Consider the following 19,722-nt stretch of genomic DNA (forward strand, 5'->3'; position numbering starts at 1 on the left):
CTCCAAGCTATCAAAATTCAGCCTTTCCAAAAGCTAACACAGAAGTATTTGTCCAATACAAGAGTCATACTTACTCCCCCCGTTTACCCGTACCATTTAACAAAACACTTGGAAAACTAAACGATGAGAAAACGGTGAGGTCTCGCCGTTCACCTACGGGACCAGGGGCTTGTTGGTCATGTGTCAATCCTATGACACGGTATTCCACCTGAGACTACAAGCAGCCAAGCCTATTAGGCTTAGGTCACTTGTTCACCTATGAGTCCAAGCAAATACAGTTCCCATTTTGCGTACGAGTCCAGTGGACATTGGCCGTCACGCGTCAGCCCAAAATCAATCCGATCTTTCATCCTTTAGTTCTATGACTATCTACCTTATTTCTGCCCCAGGAATGATGTATGGACGGATGGATGATAGACTTATCTATCAACTAGAGAAATGACATTATTTATATACAATCCTAAAAATGGCTTATGCCAGATTTCCCTCTACCCGAACTATCTGTCTTGGCTTTTTCTACAATTAGCCATGGTTTGATGCCCGCAACTACTAGATTTTAATTACTACTTGATCTTATATTCCATGAAGTATTCCTAAAAAATTTCAAAAGAAACCAAGAATCCAATGATTCCACGAAAAAACTTTTGAAAAAAGATGAAGTTTTCTTTCCGACAGAAAATTAAATGCTACATTTTTACCAATGCATAAACAAAGCATTTATCTATTTATAAAATACTGAAAAGAGGAATTGTTCAACGAACGAATTATTCACACATATGAACGCATTTTTCCCGTGAAATCCAGCTACACTTCGACGTTAGACTTGGTTACTGAACTTAAATTTGACTTGTGTCAATACCTAGCTTTACAGATCAGGTAAAAAGGGTTACTCTCTGAGGGTAATTTCATAAGTGCAGGATTAAAAGAGACTTTTTATAGAGTAAAAATAGGATTTTCTCCAACCTTAGCCCTCTCCCATAAAAAAAAAGATGGCACCTCTCGATCGACAATATGATAGCCTTACAATACTCTTAGTAAGAGTTTTTCAGACTAAAAAGTTAAGACAAAGCAAAAAGATTAGATAAAAAAGTTAAATTTATATTATATTAAAACTTGCTTTACACAAAGCTAGAAACTAAAATTTAATGTCAATAAGAGTTTTTGACAAAATAAAAAATAAGAAAATATATAAAATACTGTAAATACAAATTGTTTACTTGTGATCAAAACGATCAATTTGTTTCAAAATTTCTTCACGCGCTTTCATCGCTAACAACGCCATCTCCTTATCTTTTTTAGAAGGTTCTTTCTTCTTCTGCCGCAGAGCAAAGAATCGGCGATGGTGCTCTAATACCTGGAATCAAAAGACAAATTTACACCCAGCTTCAATAATACCCTTATTCACCACAACATATTCCACGCCATAATTAAAGGTGTCATTGGGTAATTTTATGTATATTATTTGATATGTAAAATAAAGATGACACAATGATAAGTAAAATATAGATGGGCAACAACTCAGCTCATATACAGGCATTTGAATTTTTTACCACGAGCAGGAGTAAAATCAAATTGGATAACACTCATTTCAAAAATGTTATCACAAGCTCTAGTAGAGCCGAATTCACTTCCATAAAAACACGATACTTGTATGATATACGCCCTACCTAATGTTCTAAGTTGGTTTAGAATATGGTATATTAGAATATGATATATTTAGAATATGGTTTAAAATTTGGTTTAGAATATGTTCCCATTATCTTCATTAGTTTCATCCTTCAGAGCAACGACAGCCGACAGACTTTTTTTAAATGTGCCAAAGTAAAATAAAAATATAATACTGCAGAAACAAATTTGTGCTATATATTTGCACATTAGAGGGGGGGGGGGGGATAAGTACAGCGGGTCTGCATGCCTAATGTTAGGTATAATTATTCTGCATATTACGTAGTAAGAATTGTTTTTGTTTTCTAACTTCCCACTGTCCAAATACTTGTGCAGATAATACTTGTCCATATAATGTGCAAATATACAGCCCAAATAATATATTTTCCATCTAGATAAGATATTTATTTTAAAAAAAAAACCTCTATAACAAGCCCACAAAGGGCTGAATCCAGACTTCGGGGTCGACAAAAATCATATGGTTGCAATAAAACTGGCAAAAATGCAAAAAACAACAACGAAAAAAAAACCATAATGATCAATCTTTTATGAGTCAATAATTAAACTGTAAAAAGTTAATTAAAAAGCTAAAGAGATAATAACTGGTCAAACTAAACTTAAACAAATACAAATCAGAAAAAGAATTAAAAGGCACACTAAAAATGTATCAATAATTTAACTGCATAAATTCAATAAAAGAGTTAAAAAGATAAAAACTTGTCAAAAAAGGGGGGAGGGGACAAAAATAAATAAATAAAAACAAAAAAGAGAACGAAATATAAAATATATAAAAATTACAAGGGGAACTAAAAAACAGAGAAGGGGAGGGGGAAACAAGAAAATAAGTGCAAGAACCTGAGCTGCACCATCAGCCAATAAAAAAAGAGAAAAAAAAGGGAGAAACTAGTGGGATATTTTATTCATTTTTTCTGTGATGAAGGGGGCAAAATTTTTTTCATATCTGGAAGTAACGCTGCGAATGGGGGATAAAATAGGGATGGGCTCAGAAACAGCTCGAGGCGGCCGCAATCTAGATGGGGAGAGACGTTTGGGGAAAATACTTGTCGTCCGAGGGTTTGTTATTGCATTTTTTTCAAAACGGAGGCACAACGAAACCCTCCTTCGCTCAAGGGTTTCAAAACTAGCTTTTTTAGGATCAGAGAGTATGGCACCTTGCCTTCTTTGAAAATTATTCGCAAGGCTATTTTTTGGATTGATTCAATTTTTTCAGATTATTCGCGAGAGATACCAGGGTGACAAACTGGACAAGCATATTCGAGACGCGGGCAGACGAAAGACGTGTAAATCCTTAAGGAGTGGGGAGGGGGGATCTTAAGGAGGGCGATATACATTAGCTCTATGGATGATGTCTTTAACGTGGATGGGATTAAGGAGGGGTATGATTAAGAAAACAGGGTGAGGATTTGAGGAAACAAATTGGCATTATCATAGACTTAGAGGGGTTTACTGTCATGTCTAAGTCCAAGGCCTCATCTCCAATTTCACTGAGAATACTCATAGGGTCTCTTATTAAATTTCTGAAGCAAGTTTCAACAACCATTAGGTCATCAACATATTTCCATCGGTCAGGAAATTCCTTCACGGGGCGGTTAATCACGACTGAAAAAGGAAGGACCTTGGAGATTACCTTGGAGTATGTCATTGTGGACAGAAAGAGGATTTGAATAATGATTCTTGTATTTGACAACCTACGATCTATTTGTTAAGAAAGAGGCAACCAATTTCACCAGTAAGAGATCAATATTGAACTCGCTGACAAGTTTCTCAATTAAAATATTGTGGTTAACAGGGTCAGACGCTTTCTGAAGGTCAATGGAAATTCTGTCTATTCTGTCTGTCACATCTATTCTGCCACTTCTCTTTGTCTTGTATCACACTAAGCTGAAAGAAACTAACGAAAAAAACTGGTTCTATAATGCGTCAATGAATGAACAACTTGAGCGAGAGGGCGTTTATCATAAAAGTACCAAAAACACCAAAACAGGAGCATCAAAAAAACAAAAAATCTTCTTCTCTTTTATCAGGGAGTTTTCTTTTATCATTTATTATTGGTTTATATCTTAGAGCTTAAATTTATTTCTCATTATATTCTATCTTTTGAAATTTTGAAAACTAGGCTTTTTGCTAAATTTTAACCCGTAAGGTGAAATATTTTAAATCATGCGTCATTTCATCATAAAGCTGAAACAGACGTAAGACAGCCTATAGACGTTAACAGATCACGCAAAAACAGCCTTTTTTAATAAAAACGCAGCAGTATGAGCAGAGATAAAAGTATAGATGAGTAAATACCCTCTCTTTCCATGCTAAAAAAAAGGGGGTTGGGTATCCGGGTGCCTTCTGGCTATATATGATGACGTTACTGTTTTCTAGAAGTCTGAGAAACTAAGGATCGACAAGCACCAAATTGATTAGTACCAAAAAAAATTATTTTAGTTGGACATCTTTATTACATACATTTTGTCTGTGAGTGTGAGCCAAGGGTCATAAATGGGAAGCGGCCGGTGAAAACTTGCATTATATTTACAGATCGTTTGCAAGTTGGCAAAATATTTAACTTTTTGTTGCGAGACTTTTTAATGTTCAAGTCCTAGAGAACTTCTTCTAAGTTTAGCCATCGATACGTTACCGAAGCCACCAAAATTAATTTTAGAACAAATGAATCCAATAAAATTCCCTGTAATGCTGTTAAAAATACTTCATACGTTAAATAATCAGTACAAAATTGAAGAAATTTAGTGAAATATAAACTAAACATACAAGATGTCCAAAAATAAGTATATAAACCTTAAACAATGAATGGTAAGAATTGGGGAGGGGGGGGGAGATTGACTTATTTAACATTTCAATTAAATAGGGGAAAACAGTTTTTCTATATCTTTCTATGAGAAATTATATGACTATAAAATTGGCATTTTGGTTATGCATAACGAGGAAGGCGAGTTCAAGGGGTGGGGGGATGACTAGTGAAAACAAATTTTCCAGGGCGTTATGAATAGCACTATTGACAAAACACGAGCAAATTTTTAAAAAGAGGAGGTATAAAGGGAGGTATAAAATTATACGGTATAAGGGAGGTATTAAAGATAATTCTTAGGCATCTTGCTTAGGTTCCTTGGAGATGCTAGGATGCCAAACAAAATAGACGTACCCAAGGGTTGAGCGCATAAATAACAGGAAAATACCCAAGTAGTGTGATTGGGACAATTAAACTTTTCAAGGAGTTCAAGGAGGGGGAATATGGCTAGTGCACGTTGTGAGATACCGTTAAAAAAGTAACTCCATTTCAAATCCCTTGAGATGACAACACTTGGTAATTTCATAGTACTGACATTTCAGGCGGGATAGGGCATGTGAAATAAGAATGTTGAGAACATGGTGCATATAGGATTAAAACAATATTTTAAGCTCAGCGTTTCCCAGAAATTAAAATGGATGTAATAATTACCCTTAGAAGAAAACCCCAAACCCGAGGTTCGGTTAAATGTCAGCTGTCGCAGAGCCTGAAAATGCATGGAGATTACACATTAGCGTCCCCGAATAGTCAAAAAGAAAAAGAAGCTGAAATTTGAGAAAATTGGCAAACGCAAACGAATTGAAGTGGCAAACGCAATAGCTAACTCCCAGTGTTTGGCCATGAAACTTAAGTTTGTGTTTGTTGTTAAATGCTGTAAAAAAAAAAAAAAATTATTTGTTACGACAATTCATTCATAACAATTCTGTTATTATTATTAGTATTCCAAGCATAAAAAGTGCTTTATGGAGTGTATACACACAAAAAAGTGTTTATATATACTTTATATATACCTTATATACTTTAAACACAAAAAGTGTTTTAGGCACACTGAGTCTTCTTTAAAATATAATAGTAAAATTTAGTAAAATGTAAAAGATATTAAATATTAAGGTGATTAAGGTGATATGAAACGTGACTTGGTCATGAGAGATAAGTTTAAAAAAGTCAAAAGCATGTAAAAAAAAAGAGTTATAAAAATGGATTAAAATTATTCAGTTACGTAAGAATGAGACATTGCCTCACTCTGACACAGCGAGTTTCGATCCAATACGTACCTTGAATTCTTGTTCGACGATATAAAGTTAACCGTTTTGGGTTTTTATTGATTCAAGAACTAAAACTTTCCCTTATGTCTACCTCTACTAATTTGCTTCGCGAGTGTTAAAAGAGCCTCGACTCGTTTTATCATATTTGTAGCAGTTTTATAATCCCAAGTCAAAGGATAAACGTCAGTACGTTTGAACAAATTTATTTGGCAAATTTTAAAATTGAAAATTGGCGGCCAGATTAATTCACAACAAACCTCACAGTCTGCTAAAGTGGGTCACAAGTTGAGGAATGTGAACGAAGAAACATCTGACAAACATCAATTTGGTAGAACTATGATTTTTTTTTTATCCAGTGTACAAAAAAAAAAAAAAAACGGCCATTATGGATCCATACGATAAGTGGCCGAATAACCAAAGATTCTAAATTAGGCTGTATACAATTTTTTTTGTATTTTCTTTCTGAATCGATTAGTGAAGTTCATTTGAGTACATTCCTTCGCTTAAAAGTTCAAAAGGTAAGAATCAAAGCCTTTTAAGTAAAATATACATGACTGACAACGTTCTTTCAGCATTTTTTTCAGTTCAATTGATTTTTATCAAAATTTCCCCAGGCAAGAGAGCGTTAGAGCTTTCTGGTCTCCTTATCGTTGCATCTCCTTAACGCCAAATGATGGGGTTTCTTCGTCATCTTAAGAAAGGGAAACTCAACATGATTTTTTCGCCGTCCACAAAGAATTTGGGCTTTTGCGTTCATCCCATCATAGGCGAAATATTCGCAAAACAGCAAACCCCGCATAAATTATTTGGCAACGTTTTGGGCACTTCTTAAACAATGCTTATATGTCGTTGCTTTACTTAAAATTGAGTATAAAACTTTTCTTCTGTCTAATCTATTCAAAACATCAATTTTCTTTTCTTCAATGAGAGAAATTAAATAAGAGAAACCCCAGTATTGCCAATGAAGACTTTTAAAACTCCCAAGTTTGCTAATTTTGTTTTGTTTTTTACTCGGAACTAGATAATCATAGAGATAGAAAAAAAGAAATGAGATCAGACTCGTGTTGGCTTTTGCTATTAATTCCATTCTTCCAGTAACCACTCAGGTTAAGGGCGAAATCTGACCCCCAAATTTTCCAAATCTGGCCTCTATTCTTTTCCTATGACTTGGCTCGGAGGAGTGGATTCAGTTCAACAAAATTATTCATAAAAATTGATAAAAATTATAATTCTCTGCCTTTTAACTTGTAAAAACATAATTGAATACCAAACGGTCATAAACGGAACTTTTATTAATATCTATTTTTTTTTAAATGAAAACATATTTTCTTTTTCCTAACTTTAATCTGAAATTTATGTTATTTTTTTATTTTTTTAATTACTACTCCTACTACTAATAACTCACTGCCATATCAAGCCGCCTGAAGTCAACACAGCTGCGCCTGCTACTCATCCTTCCCTATCTATTCAAAGCTTCACTCTTTACACCCTCCCAAGAAGTCCCAGCACCCTTTAAATCCTTTCTTACGACCTATTCCCACCCCATTCGGGGTGCTTTTCGTTTGGCCCTAGATGGTTGGCTAAAAAGGACGATCTTTGGCCTTCAAAAATTGACATTTTTCAGTTATGATCCGAAAAAAACAGCGAAAAAGTTTACCAACGTGACGAAAGGATCAGACGACGGAAGGTCAGCTACTGAACCGATTACACTTCCTGCTATAACCTGACTTTAGTTTCTGAGATAAGAACAAGCAAAAAGTGCGACTTAGGGTTACACATCAAAATCTAAAAGCTTTCTTCTCTTTTTATATCTCACTTCAACTTGCAGCATTAGTTAGTAATGACGGTGAAGCTTGCTGGATTTTGATTAGTTTTTTTTTTCTTTTAATATCTAATTATTTGTCTTATTATTTTATTATTTTCAATGTATTATTAATTATTTGTATTTTATTTATATACTACTTATATTTATTTTATATACATTGTTGTTATTTTTATTCTTTTGGGTTCCCCATATGGTCCGGGGCGTAGCATTTAAATGTTGTTCCATTCAATCCACTGGCTGATCATACATATAAGGCTGGTGTTACACACTAATGAAATCAGAGTCATACATGATCTTTAATTGGTAAGGCTGGAGGTCACAAAATGAGACCCTTGGGTCTCAATCTTGGGTCTCAATCTCTCGATTTTGCAGAATATTGGACGCTAGTGGCATACGCTACGGCAATAGTGTTTATACGGTAAATAGTTCGAACGACAGAAACCGAAAACAAAAAAGAAAACAAAATGACTTCATAGCAAATAAATAAAATAAACTTAAATAAATACAAAATAATAGCAAGTTATATTTATATTCTAGACAAATTCTGGTCGCTCCAACTTTGAATCCCATCAGAGCCGAGTTTGATGGTTATATTTACCTCGTTATCAACTTCTTTAAGTTTATCTTTTAATAGCTGCATTTGCATCTGATTTCTGCCCAGTCTCTGAAGCTTTCTAAGCTGCTGAACGTTGTGTGCAGACAAAGCACGAAGCTCTCCTTGGCATCGACGAATCTCCAATGCGATTTGGTCATCAGCTTGAACCTAAAATCGGTCAGGTTTAATTTAGCAACGGATGAATGGTCCTGTAAAACAGTACTAGCGTTTTCCAAAGAGAAGAGGAGGACGAAAACTAGAGGAGGACTATCCAAAGAGAAGAGGAGGACGAAAAAATAAGATTCAAACCCGGAACCTACCAGCAAGACTTGACACACATCCACACGACAGCCCAACCCCAATTGCAAAACACCTGCACAGCAGCACAAATGAGGGATGATTAACAGCTATTTCTGAATGCCCAGGTGTCTCTAATGGCACAGGAGGGATTAAGGTCTAAGGTTAGGTTAAGCTAGTCACAGCCTAAATCAGGGGTTCACGTACTCTCAACGGGTGGAAGCTAGATCTAAGGATTACTTTAAAGTTTTCTATGTAATTACCTGCTATGATAAATACATTAAGTAGAACGTCAGTCAAAATCTTGTAGTTTACTCCAAACAGTATGCTAGGTTGCATTCTAGTATCCAGAGGATGCGAACTGGAAATGATGTTGGGGGTCTCCTGCACATTTTCCAGAAAATACAGTTAGTAGTAAAATAAAAGCGTTAAATATACGCTAGTTTTTATTTAACCTTCTCTTAGTAAATCCTTGCACAGTCTCTGCAGGAATTAGAAATAACAATTGGTTATTTTTAATACTTACAGCCCTTTTTGTGTACCATTACTGATAATGAAATGGTTAGCTGGTTCCATGGATTATCGTATCTCGGACCTCGGCTTGAATTGGAGCCACTGATGCAATATTATTCAAGTGTACTACAGAACCGTATCTAACTGTCGGCGTTGCTCTTTCCTTTCTCTTTAATGTTCGGAAGCATAAAAATTTATCTCTGCATAAGTGCTAATCTTTGATCACTTAGTCTGGGTAAAGAAAAATACCTTCCAGGCAGACCTTGTTTGATGTTTCAAAGTTAAGAGCAGAGCCAAGTGAATGAAAATTTCAGGAATGGACTCAGATATCGAATCCTGAAACTCTCTGAAAGTTCATTTACCGACTTTAATTAATCTAATTATGATGTCAAGGAAAGCTTGCCCGTGGAGTAATTATTTACCCTAAGTGCAACGACAAGCGTGAATCCAACAGACACCAAACTACACTGACTTTTAATTGCAAATTATATTCGTGCGACAAAATCAATAAACAACTTAAAAAGAATAAGGTGACGAAATCTCAATATGGGGTTGCTAAGGGATAAAGAATCTATTCAAATTTTCAATTCCGCCCCCCTTACCGTCCCATGTAGCTCAAGTTTCTTTTAAATAATTTCTTATAACCGCTTCTCACACCATTCAGGGACGACCTGCTTTTAATTTTGCCACAAATACATGGCCAAAAAGCACAATCTTTGGCAATCTGCCATCCTTCATCCATAAAACCTGGCCTATCTATCTTGGCCTTTCTTGCATTATAAACCGAGAAAGTCAAATCGTACAGCTTACTGTTTGACACATAGTTAGTCAAACAAGTATCTATGAGTATCCTTTGACAATTCATTTGGAAAACACAAAACAAACTTTCTTCAACCATTTGATTCGTCCAGGCTTCAGAGTCACTGTCATGTCAACCACTGTCAATCAACCACTGTCAGGACTGCAATTTCTAATATTCTAATCTAAGGGCGCAGATCTGTCTTTTAATGGTTCTATTTTTCTTTGTTTTCTTTGTTAAATATGTCCTGAAATATCAACTCTTTTCTTTCTTCATTAAACTTTGTAAAAGGTGGAGTATATATTTTTTATGGGTTCATTTTTGTAGCAACCTTTTTTTTACTATATAAATAATAGCCATAAACGAATTACTTAACCCTAATTGGTATAACTAACTTTAAAATAGATCATTAAAATTAATTAGGATATCAATTTTATATAGACTAAAATCTTTACTCGTTCTTCACCTTTATTTTACAAATATACACAGGATAAACTGTTACGGAATATACAATTATGTGTACATAAATACATATGTACTTCAAAACCGATAGATCCGTATACAAAAGCTACCGATACAATTAAAGAAAAAGACTTCTTATACCCGGTAAAACTTATAAAGTAAAATTCCGTATTGCTCCTATGTTGGAGCTAGGAGAGGTTGATTTATGGATCCCTAGTAGCAGCTCATCATTGCCACTATTAAACAAACCTCTCCTTAAATTCACAAGTTCATTATATCATAGGCAGCGCAATAGCGCTGCCTTAGTAAAGAACGATGTTGACACAATGTATTATTATCTTCTTTTTTTTCCATACCCGGGCACTTCGTATCGAAGGAGTTGTCGTAGAAACTTCAAAAAGGGCTCATTCGATTGGAAATTGGAGTGGCTAGTGCCCTTTTAATAGTCGAAAGTGATTGGAGGGCAACTAGCCCCTTCCGCCAATCATTCCCCCAAATACATCGAATCAAAATTTTAAGATAGACATTTTGTTCAACATAGTTGATTTCCAGATAGAAATTATGTTTTTGAGGAGGAAACTCCCCCACAACTCTCGGGGCAAGGGTTTTAAGTTATGCCCTGAGGGCATATAAGAACGATGTTGCCACAATGTATTATTTATTATTGTTTTTCTTTAGACCAGGGCACTTCGCATCGATGAACTTGTCGTAAAGACTTCAAAAAGGGTTCATTCTATTAGAAATTGGAGTGACTTGTGCCCTTTTTAATAGTCGAAAGTGATTGGAAGGCAACTAACACCCCTTCCACACCCACCATTTCCTGAAGCACATCCAATCAAAATTTTGATATAGCCATTTTATTCAGCGTAGTTTATTTCCACATAGAAATTATTTTTCGGAGGAGGAAACTCCCCCACAACGGTCAGGCTAAGGGTTGTGAGTTATGCCGTCGGGGCATATAGGGTTTCTATCGGAGGCATTGTCAGAGAAACTTCAAATCTGGCTCAGTTTATCAGACATTATGGGCTAGAGCCCTTTTTAATAGTCGAAAGTGATAACAGGGCAACTAGCCCCCCCCCATGCCCATCATTCCCCCAAACACATCCAATCAAAATTTTGAGATAGCCATTTTATTCAACGTAGTTTTAAGTTCTGTAAATTAGGTTTTTGAGGATGAAAACCCCCTCACAGCCCTCAGGGCAAGAGTTGTAAGTTAATCCCTGGGGGCATATAAGGTTTTTATAGAACGCGTTGTCGTAGAAACTTCAAAAAAGGTTCATTCAATTGGAAATTCAAAGGCCTAGTGCCCTTTTCAATAGTTGAAAGTGATTTAAGGACAACTAACCCCCCTCTCACTCCCGCCTTGCCCCAAACACATCCAATCCGACTTTTTTGATAACCTTTTTGTTCATCGTAGTTGATTTCCAGATAGAAATTATGTTTTTGAGGAGGACACTCCCCCACAGCCCTCAGGGCAGGGGTTATAAGTTATGCTCTGGGAGTATATAAGGCTTTTATAGAACGCGTTGTCGTAGAAACTTCAAAAAGGCCTCATTCGATTAGAAATTGAAATGGCTAGTGCCGTTTTTAATAGTCGAAAGTGATTGGAAGGCAACTAACACCCGTTCCACGCCCACCCTTTCCCAAATCATATCCAATCAAAATTTTGAGATAACCATTTTGTTCCACGCAGTTTAAAGTACAGGAAATTATACCTTTGAGCAGAACACTCCCCCCACAGTCTTCAGGGCAAGGGTTATAAGTTTTGCCCTGGGGGCATATAAGGTTTTGTATTGAAATCTTTGCCGTAGAAACTTGAAAAATGGATCATTCGATTGGAAATTCAAAGAATTAGTGCCCTTTTTAATAGTCGAAAGTGATTTAAGGACAACCCCCCTCTCACGCCCAAATCTTCCCCAAACACATCCAGTCAAAATTTTAAGATAGCCATTTTATTCAACGCAGTCGAAAGTTGTGAAAATTAGATCTTTAAGGATGAAAAGCCACCCCCCCCCCCCAACAACTGTCAGGGCAAGGGTTGTAAGTTATGCCCTGGAAGCATGTAAGGTTTTTATAGAAAGCGATGTTATAAAAACATCAAAAACGGCTCATCCAATTGAAAATTGAAAGGGCTAGTGCCCTTTTTAATAGTCGCAATGGCTTGGAGCTCAAATATCCCCCTTCTCACGCCCACTCTTTCCCCAAACACATTCAATAAGAATTTTGAGATAACAATTTTGTCCAAACAAGTTAAAATTTCTGGCAATTAGGTCTTTTAGGATGACAACCCCCTCAGAGCCCTCAGTGGAAGGGTTGTAAGTTCTGCAAAATTTTTAGATAGCCATTTTCTTTAACGTAGTTGAAGGTTTTGGAAATTAGGTCTTTAAGAATGACAACCCATCCCCCCCCCAAAACCCTCAGGGCAAGGGTTGTTAGTTATGCCCTGGGAGCATATAAGGCTTTTATTGATAGCGTTATCGTAGAAACTTCAAAAGGGCTCATTCAATTGGAAATTGAAAGGGCTAGTGCCTTTTTTAATAGTTAAAGTGATTAACATAAGTTGGGCTCAAAACCCCTATGCCTTCCCAAGGCCAGAACAAAAATTGCACTTTACTGAAAAAAATACAAATGAATGTGCATAGTCAGTTTAATATACATATACTGATATTTAGTAATCAAAATGTTAATATTATTTGATTTATTAAAGTTATAAAAGTAAAAACATTTATATTTTTTTCAGTAAAGCGCAAATTTTGTTCTGGCCTTTGGAAGGCATAGGGGTTTTGAGCCCAACTTAAGTTAATTTTTGCTGGTTTTGAGTTTACTCGGTTATTTATTGTAATTTCTGTTCGTTTTGGGTTTCATTTATTTATTGATGCTGATTTGTGGTAGTTTGACGCTTGGTAGATTATTTGATTTTATTGCTCATTTTTTGTTTAATGGAGTTCTTTACTTTTCTTTAAAAAACTTATTTTGAGGAAAAACTTTTCTTTAATTAATCTAAGAAAAGAACGTTCCCATTCCATCCCCCAATGTAGCGTAGAGGAGGCAAATTCACAGTATATTTAGAAAATCGAAATTCCTCCAATCAAACAGTTCATGGTAACGAACTGTAAGCAAGGAGCGACGTGGCTCAATAGCAACCGAAACTGAAAAAATGGAATTTTGATACCGATAGATATATCAAAAAATTTGGTTTATTATGCCGATTCCGAATATATAAGTTTCATTAAGTGTAATGTTACACATCAAACGCTCCGAGCCTGATAAAATTTGCCTGATTTTCAAAAAAGGGGGGAAACACCCCCTAAAAGTCGAATAATCTTAATGAAAATCACAATATCAGATTCAGCGTATCAGAGAACCATGATTCAGAGCTTACAGCCTCCTATTTGCCAAAAATCTGGGAATTTTCTTTTTTTTTTTTTTGCCGGAAAAAAGATCACAGATGCGTGTTTATTTGTTTTTTTTGTTGTTTTTTTCAGGGGTGATGTATCGACCCAGAGGTCGTAGAATATCGGGAGTGGGCTCATTGAAACGAGAATTAAAAGCTCTAGTGTCTTTGTTAAGTGACCCAAAAGATTGGAGGGAAACTAGGCCCCCTCCCGGCCCCTTTTTTCCAAAATCGTATGATCAAAGTTTTGAGACAGCCAATTTTCTGTTTGATCAAATTTTCTGTTGGGGGTTATACACTGGTGGAATTTGCCACAATTCCTATACAAAATTCTTTTTATATGACAAATGAAACTCAGAGAGGAAAGAAAATAACAAAATGAAAAATAAAATCAAAAAAGGTGAAAAAACGAGGATTTTGTCTAAGAATGTGGTCTAAGAATGTCTTTTTATATGTCTTGCTTCCTCTTTTTCGTCTCAATTTTACGCGTGGAGTTGATAAGGGTAATTGTCCGGGGTAAATTTTTACCGGGATTGAATTGTCTAGCTAGAGGATATTTCCGCGGGGAGGGGGATTTTTCCGTGGAGGTGGGACCAGCTTTCCTGTCGTTATTTAAAAAACGATCATAAATTAAACAAAAAAACAAGTTTTTTCAACTGAAAGTAAGGAACAACATTAAAACTTAAAATGAACAAAAATTATTACATATATGAAGGGGGTTGTCCCCTCCTCAACCCCTAGCTATTTACGCAAAGTTTGAATTTTGTCCCAATTCTTTAAGAAGGATTCCTGGAGCACAAGGGTCGTTTAATTAGAACAATAAGAAGCTTTTCTAAAAGTACTAAAAAACTTTAGCGTAAAGAGCGAGTTGCTGAAAAGGGGGCAAACCCTTTCATATATACAAATATTGACGAAGACCACACTGCCTTTCCATATCAAACAAACACAACTTAAAAACAATAGGGAAATTTTTTCCAAGACAGTGCAATTTAAATCGGTGAATATTTCGGCCCTATGTCAAAGGGCCGTCCGTCTTCAGCACAACATTAAAGAAAAAATATATATAAAAACCAACTTACATTAAAATACGAAGTTTAAAACTAAAAATGGTTTTTAAAAAAACACTTTTAAAAAAACTTTAAAACAGCCCCAGTATCCTTACTTCAACGAAATTCAACCAGGACTGACAAATAAAATGATGAGAGAGCATGAATTCATTCAAACGAAATAAAATGAAATTATTAACTGCAGGCTTTCAAAGCGAATCTTGCTTTTTTTAGCAGCTAGTTTTAAATGCCTCTTTGTAACGGGTTCAATACTATTTTCAATTTGTTTAATAAATTATTTTGCTAGATCATTTTGAATTAAATTTGAGTATAAAGAATTCAGTGAATATTCTCCCAAGTCCCTATTTAATGAAATACTTTAGTTTATTTTGAGCCTAATTTCGATTGATACCCGGACCACCTGTTTTATCCCCAAATCACGACTAATGAGAGAAGATTTTCAAATAGTATTGTGTGGCTGGGATTATCAAATATATGGCTAGCTAAAGCAGGATCAAAAGAGTTATTAGAATTATTAGCACTTAATGCTTTGTCTGTGTCTTCTTTATGCTGTTGTATCCGTTTTTCTAGATTCTGATGAGTTCTGCTAATGTAGTAATTGCCACAATCGCATGGTAGTTGATAAACCCCTCTTTGGCGAGTAACTGGGGTTTTATCTTTACCGGAGTTTAAGAAATTTGTGATTTTAAAATTATTGGTGAAAACTAAATACAGATTGTTTTTTGTGCAAATATATTTTTTTTATTTTTGTGTTGATTCTTGGGATGTACGGAAGATAGATTATATTAGAGGGTTTTTCCGGAGCCTCATATTGTGAAATATCGTTGATTTTACGAAAATGTCTTTTTAGTCTACGGTTAATCGTATTACTGACAAAAGGAATTGAGTATCCATTGCCAAAAAGAATATCTCTCATAAAATGTATTTCTGCTTTTATGTATAAATTGGAGCAAATGTTCAGTGCACAATCAATGAGAGAAGTTACAACTGCTCCTTTAGCTTGTGGGGGCTGATTAGAATTAATAGGAACATGACTATAGTTTTGTGATGGTTTTCCATTGATAGTGAAGTCCAAATTATTAGCATTAAAGATAATTAGCATATATTAAAATGGTAGTTTATTTTCAAATTCAATTTCTAGGGTAAACTGAAAACTTTCTATCATAAGTACTAAGATGATTTAGGAAACCCCGAAGTTCAGTTTCTCCATAATTGCAAAGTGAAATTACGTCATCCATGTAATGACCCCAATAGACATGTGTTAAAAAAATGAATTTAATGCCCAATTTTCAAGGTTTTCGACATAAATAATATCCAGTAGGCCGGATAGAGCTGCTCCCATTCGTAACCCATTTATTTATTGATAAAAAGTATCACAAAACTGAAAATCAGTGAAAACTTATTACAGATTTAAACAAAATTAACGAAAACTTCACCGTCAATCCTTGTCACTGAGTTTTTGATTAAGTGATAATTTTCTTGTATTTTGGTTTTTAATAATTGCTCAGAAGTAGCAACATCTATATTCGTGTACACGGAAACAATATAAATAATACTTATTATTGTGTTATCTTAAATACGTGTGTTATTAAGCTTTTTAACCAAATCTGCCAAATTACTGATTTTTGTAGAAATTTTGTGTATACAGTAAAGGTTTGAAAGCTGTACAAAGCCTTTTTCCAATATTGAATGTGGAAGCTTTAGTAAATGCTATATTAGGTATTAGGGGAATGCCTCGTTTATGCACTTTTGATAAGCCATAAAATTTTGGACGGAAACTACCACGGGGGTAAAATTTGTTGTACAATTGTGGTGTGAATTTATCATTCTATTTTAGCTGTTTTAATTCAATTATAATATTATTTGCAAATTGATCAGTAGGATCATGAGTGATCGGTTTATGTGTACTTGTGTCTTTTAAAAGTGAAAAGATTTTGTAGTCATAGTCTGCCGTATCCTTGACAGCAAGTGAGTTGCATTTGTCTGCTTTGGTTATTATAATAGATGGGTCTTCGCGGAGGTTAAATAATATTTTTATGTCGTACAAATTTTTTAATTTGAAAGTGATTGGAGGCTTGGTCACTTTTTGGCTATGATAAATGATATTAATGAGACAAGACCTAATTTCAACAGGATTTGAAACAGATGGGTAGTATTCATGCAAAGCAGACTCAAAAGACGAGATTATATCTGCCACAGGAACCTGTTTCGGCAGAAAAGAGAATTTTGGGCCTTTTTCCAGTGTTTCGATTTCTTGGGTTTCAAATGTTCTAGAAGAGAGGTTAACCATACCGGGTCCAGGAGGGAATCTTGGAGAATACGGTTTGTCATTGACAACTCCTCTCTCAATTTTTCCAATTTTGTATAATGTCGTTCCTTTGACGAGCGAAAATCATGGCGGAACCAAATCCTTTTTAATGGAACAACTTTGGAAAAATCAACAGTGGACAGGTTTTCAAAAAAAAAATTTTTCGAGGGATTTTCTTTTTGAGGAAATGATATGTCTTTTTTGTTTTTCATCCTTAATAATATGGACCAATGTAATTAATCGTAGTGTATGAGCGTATTTCCCTTCTTTTTCGGTATTTAGATGTAGATTATATCTTAAAAACTATGGAGTAAGATTTTTAGTTCTCCTGGATTCTAAAAATTTTTGTTGAGTAATAATATTTGTATGTTTTTTTACGTAAGCAAATAAAATAAAAAATATCATAGGTCAACTGCTCCCTATAAGCTAGACACAAATATTGACGAAGACCACACTGCCTTTCCATATCAAACAGACACAACTTAAAAACAATAGGGAATTTTTTTCCAAGACAGTTCAATTTAAATCGGTGAATATTTCGGCCTATTGTTTTTAAGTTGTGTTTGTTTCCTTTCATATATATAATAATTTTTGTTCGTTTTAAGTTTTAATGTTGCTCCTTACTTTCAGTTGAAAAAACTTGTTTCTTTTTAATTTAACTTGCTACTAGCGGTAGATGGTTGGCACGCCCTTGAAACCAAATTCGAATATAAAGAACTAAGAGCCTTAATAAAATAAAACTCTTCACCAAACTTATCGCAAAGACTTTTACATTAAGAATAGTATATTTGTGGCTTTATATTACAGTTTGATTGAGATAGATAAAAAGATAAAGAAAATCCAGAGCCATTGCTTGCGCACATGGCGTCGAATAGACGTTTCGGTTGTTGGGTCTTCTTTACGGTGACGAAAATCAAGCCTGTCGCCCAGCCTTGCCACAGCGTCACACCATTTGCCCCACCACACCAGCCATACCACAGCGAGCATCGATCCCTGGGCCCCATATCGCCAAGCTGAGTATCAATCCGCTGTGTCACAACAGGGTAAATGCAACCTTAGTTGGGGATACACTAAGGTCAGATCCTTACCGCAGAGGGAACTGAACTAGTACCCCCCATTTTTGAAGAACAATCCATTGCCAATGTACTACGGCAACTGTACATTTTGATTAACTGAAAATTATTTTTTGTATCAGCCACAGGGCTCTTCTAGCATAGGGTAAGAGATATTAATTATGGAAACTACATTTGAATCCTGATTCAAGTATCAGGATTTAAATGTCATCGAATTTCTCAATCGATGACAATATTGTGCGCATTGTCTTCCGTTGAATATGTACAAATTTCAGCCCCCCCCCCTTGAAATTATTTCGGGTGTAACCTTTGCCGATATTTACAGGGACTTAAGATTCCAGAAAAGGTCCAGTTCGACGATGAAAGCAAACTTGCAGGAAAATCACCGGACGACACTAGAGCAGAAACAATTCCTTGAGAGGAAAAAATCATTAAAAAAAACAGGGATAAATTACCGGGAGTGACAAACCTGGTTTTAAGACGTCACAAATACTGATATTGTAGATACTACAAGCGCGATCGGGACTTCTAACTAAACAATATGAAAGATGAGCATAAAGCGTTTTGATTTCCGATGGATTAGATGTATAGCCATTAAACCAGAATCAAATTCCAAAAAAAGTGTGGAATTTGTTTCCTCCTAATGAATTTTGTCCGTTTTAGTGACGTCTAGTCTGGATTTCATCGTGTGTGGCAATATAAGTAATTAGTTCAAAGTAAAAAAAAAAGGATCTCTTCTGTTACTTAGCGGCATTTATGGTGTAAATATTTTTTTATCGTTACTATTTTTATAGCCATTTACATAAATTTAGTAAACTGATATCTTCTACTGCTTCTACTTATTTTCATGAGGAAGAAACGTTTGATGGACACGTCGTTTTTCCTGACAGCAATAACGTAGGAAACATAGCATGGTTACACTCATAAATTGGCTCATAAGAGGGAGTAAAGTTTGGGATCACAGACCTTCTTTGCTCAAGTTAGTGTCATTAACAAAAAAAAACAAAAAAAAACACCGAACTAAAATCATTTTTATAGGCAAGCGTCAGTAACAAAAGAAGTAAAAATACGGCCACGTATAGATAAAAAATAAATTCGGGTATAGGCTTAAACCAGGTTACGCCCCAAGTAGACCAGTAATCTGGGGAGGAGAATCTCCCATTACCCCATTCCCCTCCTTCTGTGTTAGGAACGTTAGGAACGATAGTGAGATAAGATTTTAATGCGTCGGCAGTCCAGCCCCCCCTCCTCTCCCGTCTCACCGAAAAATGATTTATATTTTTTGTAGAGCATTGAATTCAAATTTATATCAATAACAAAATAAATAACAAACAAAAAACATATATTGGCTAGAAGCAGTAATAAAAGAAAAAATACTGGCACCGAAACCAAATTTATATATGAGTTTAAATCGGGCTAACTTAGTTCACAAACCTCGTCAGGCTCGTCTGCATTTAATATCCCTAATTCTTCAAGCTCCTTGCGGATATTCCTTTCAAACGAAACTGCTTGCTGAGGCGTAAGAGGCACCGCCCCTTCGCTGGCTGTCTCCAGTGGTATACCTCCTTCGACTGACGTCACAATATTCTCTTCTAATAGAGCTCCAACAAGGCGTTGAGTTAAAGGTCCGAATGTTGCAGC

At 35.4% G+C, this 19,722-nt stretch overlaps 1 protein-coding gene across 1 annotated transcript in view; it reads right to left on the reverse strand.

The window, feature by feature from the left end:
• Positions 1-1,115: 1,115 nt before the first annotated feature.
• Positions 1,116-19,722, reverse strand: part of Ada3 (transcriptional adaptor 3) — a 48,212-nt gene continuing 29,605 nt past the window's right edge. Inside the window, exons 6-8 of the mRNA XM_089102257.1 lie at positions 19,516-19,721; positions 8,172-8,336; positions 1,116-1,354 (exon numbers count right to left, since the gene is read on the reverse strand). Of these exons, the coding sequence (XP_088958383.1) occupies positions 1,214-1,354; positions 8,172-8,336; positions 19,516-19,721 (512 nt within the window). The 3' untranslated portion in view covers positions 1,116-1,213. The remainder of the gene's footprint in view (positions 1,355-8,171; positions 8,337-19,515; position 19,722) is intronic.

Source organism: Artemia sp. Qi Xiang Cuo, chromosome 16 (assembly GCF_049724085.1).
Source record: "Artemia sp. Qi Xiang Cuo chromosome 16, ASM4972408v1, whole genome shotgun sequence".
NCBI lineage: Eukaryota > Metazoa > Arthropoda > Branchiopoda > Anostraca > Artemiidae > Artemia > Artemia sp. Qi Xiang Cuo.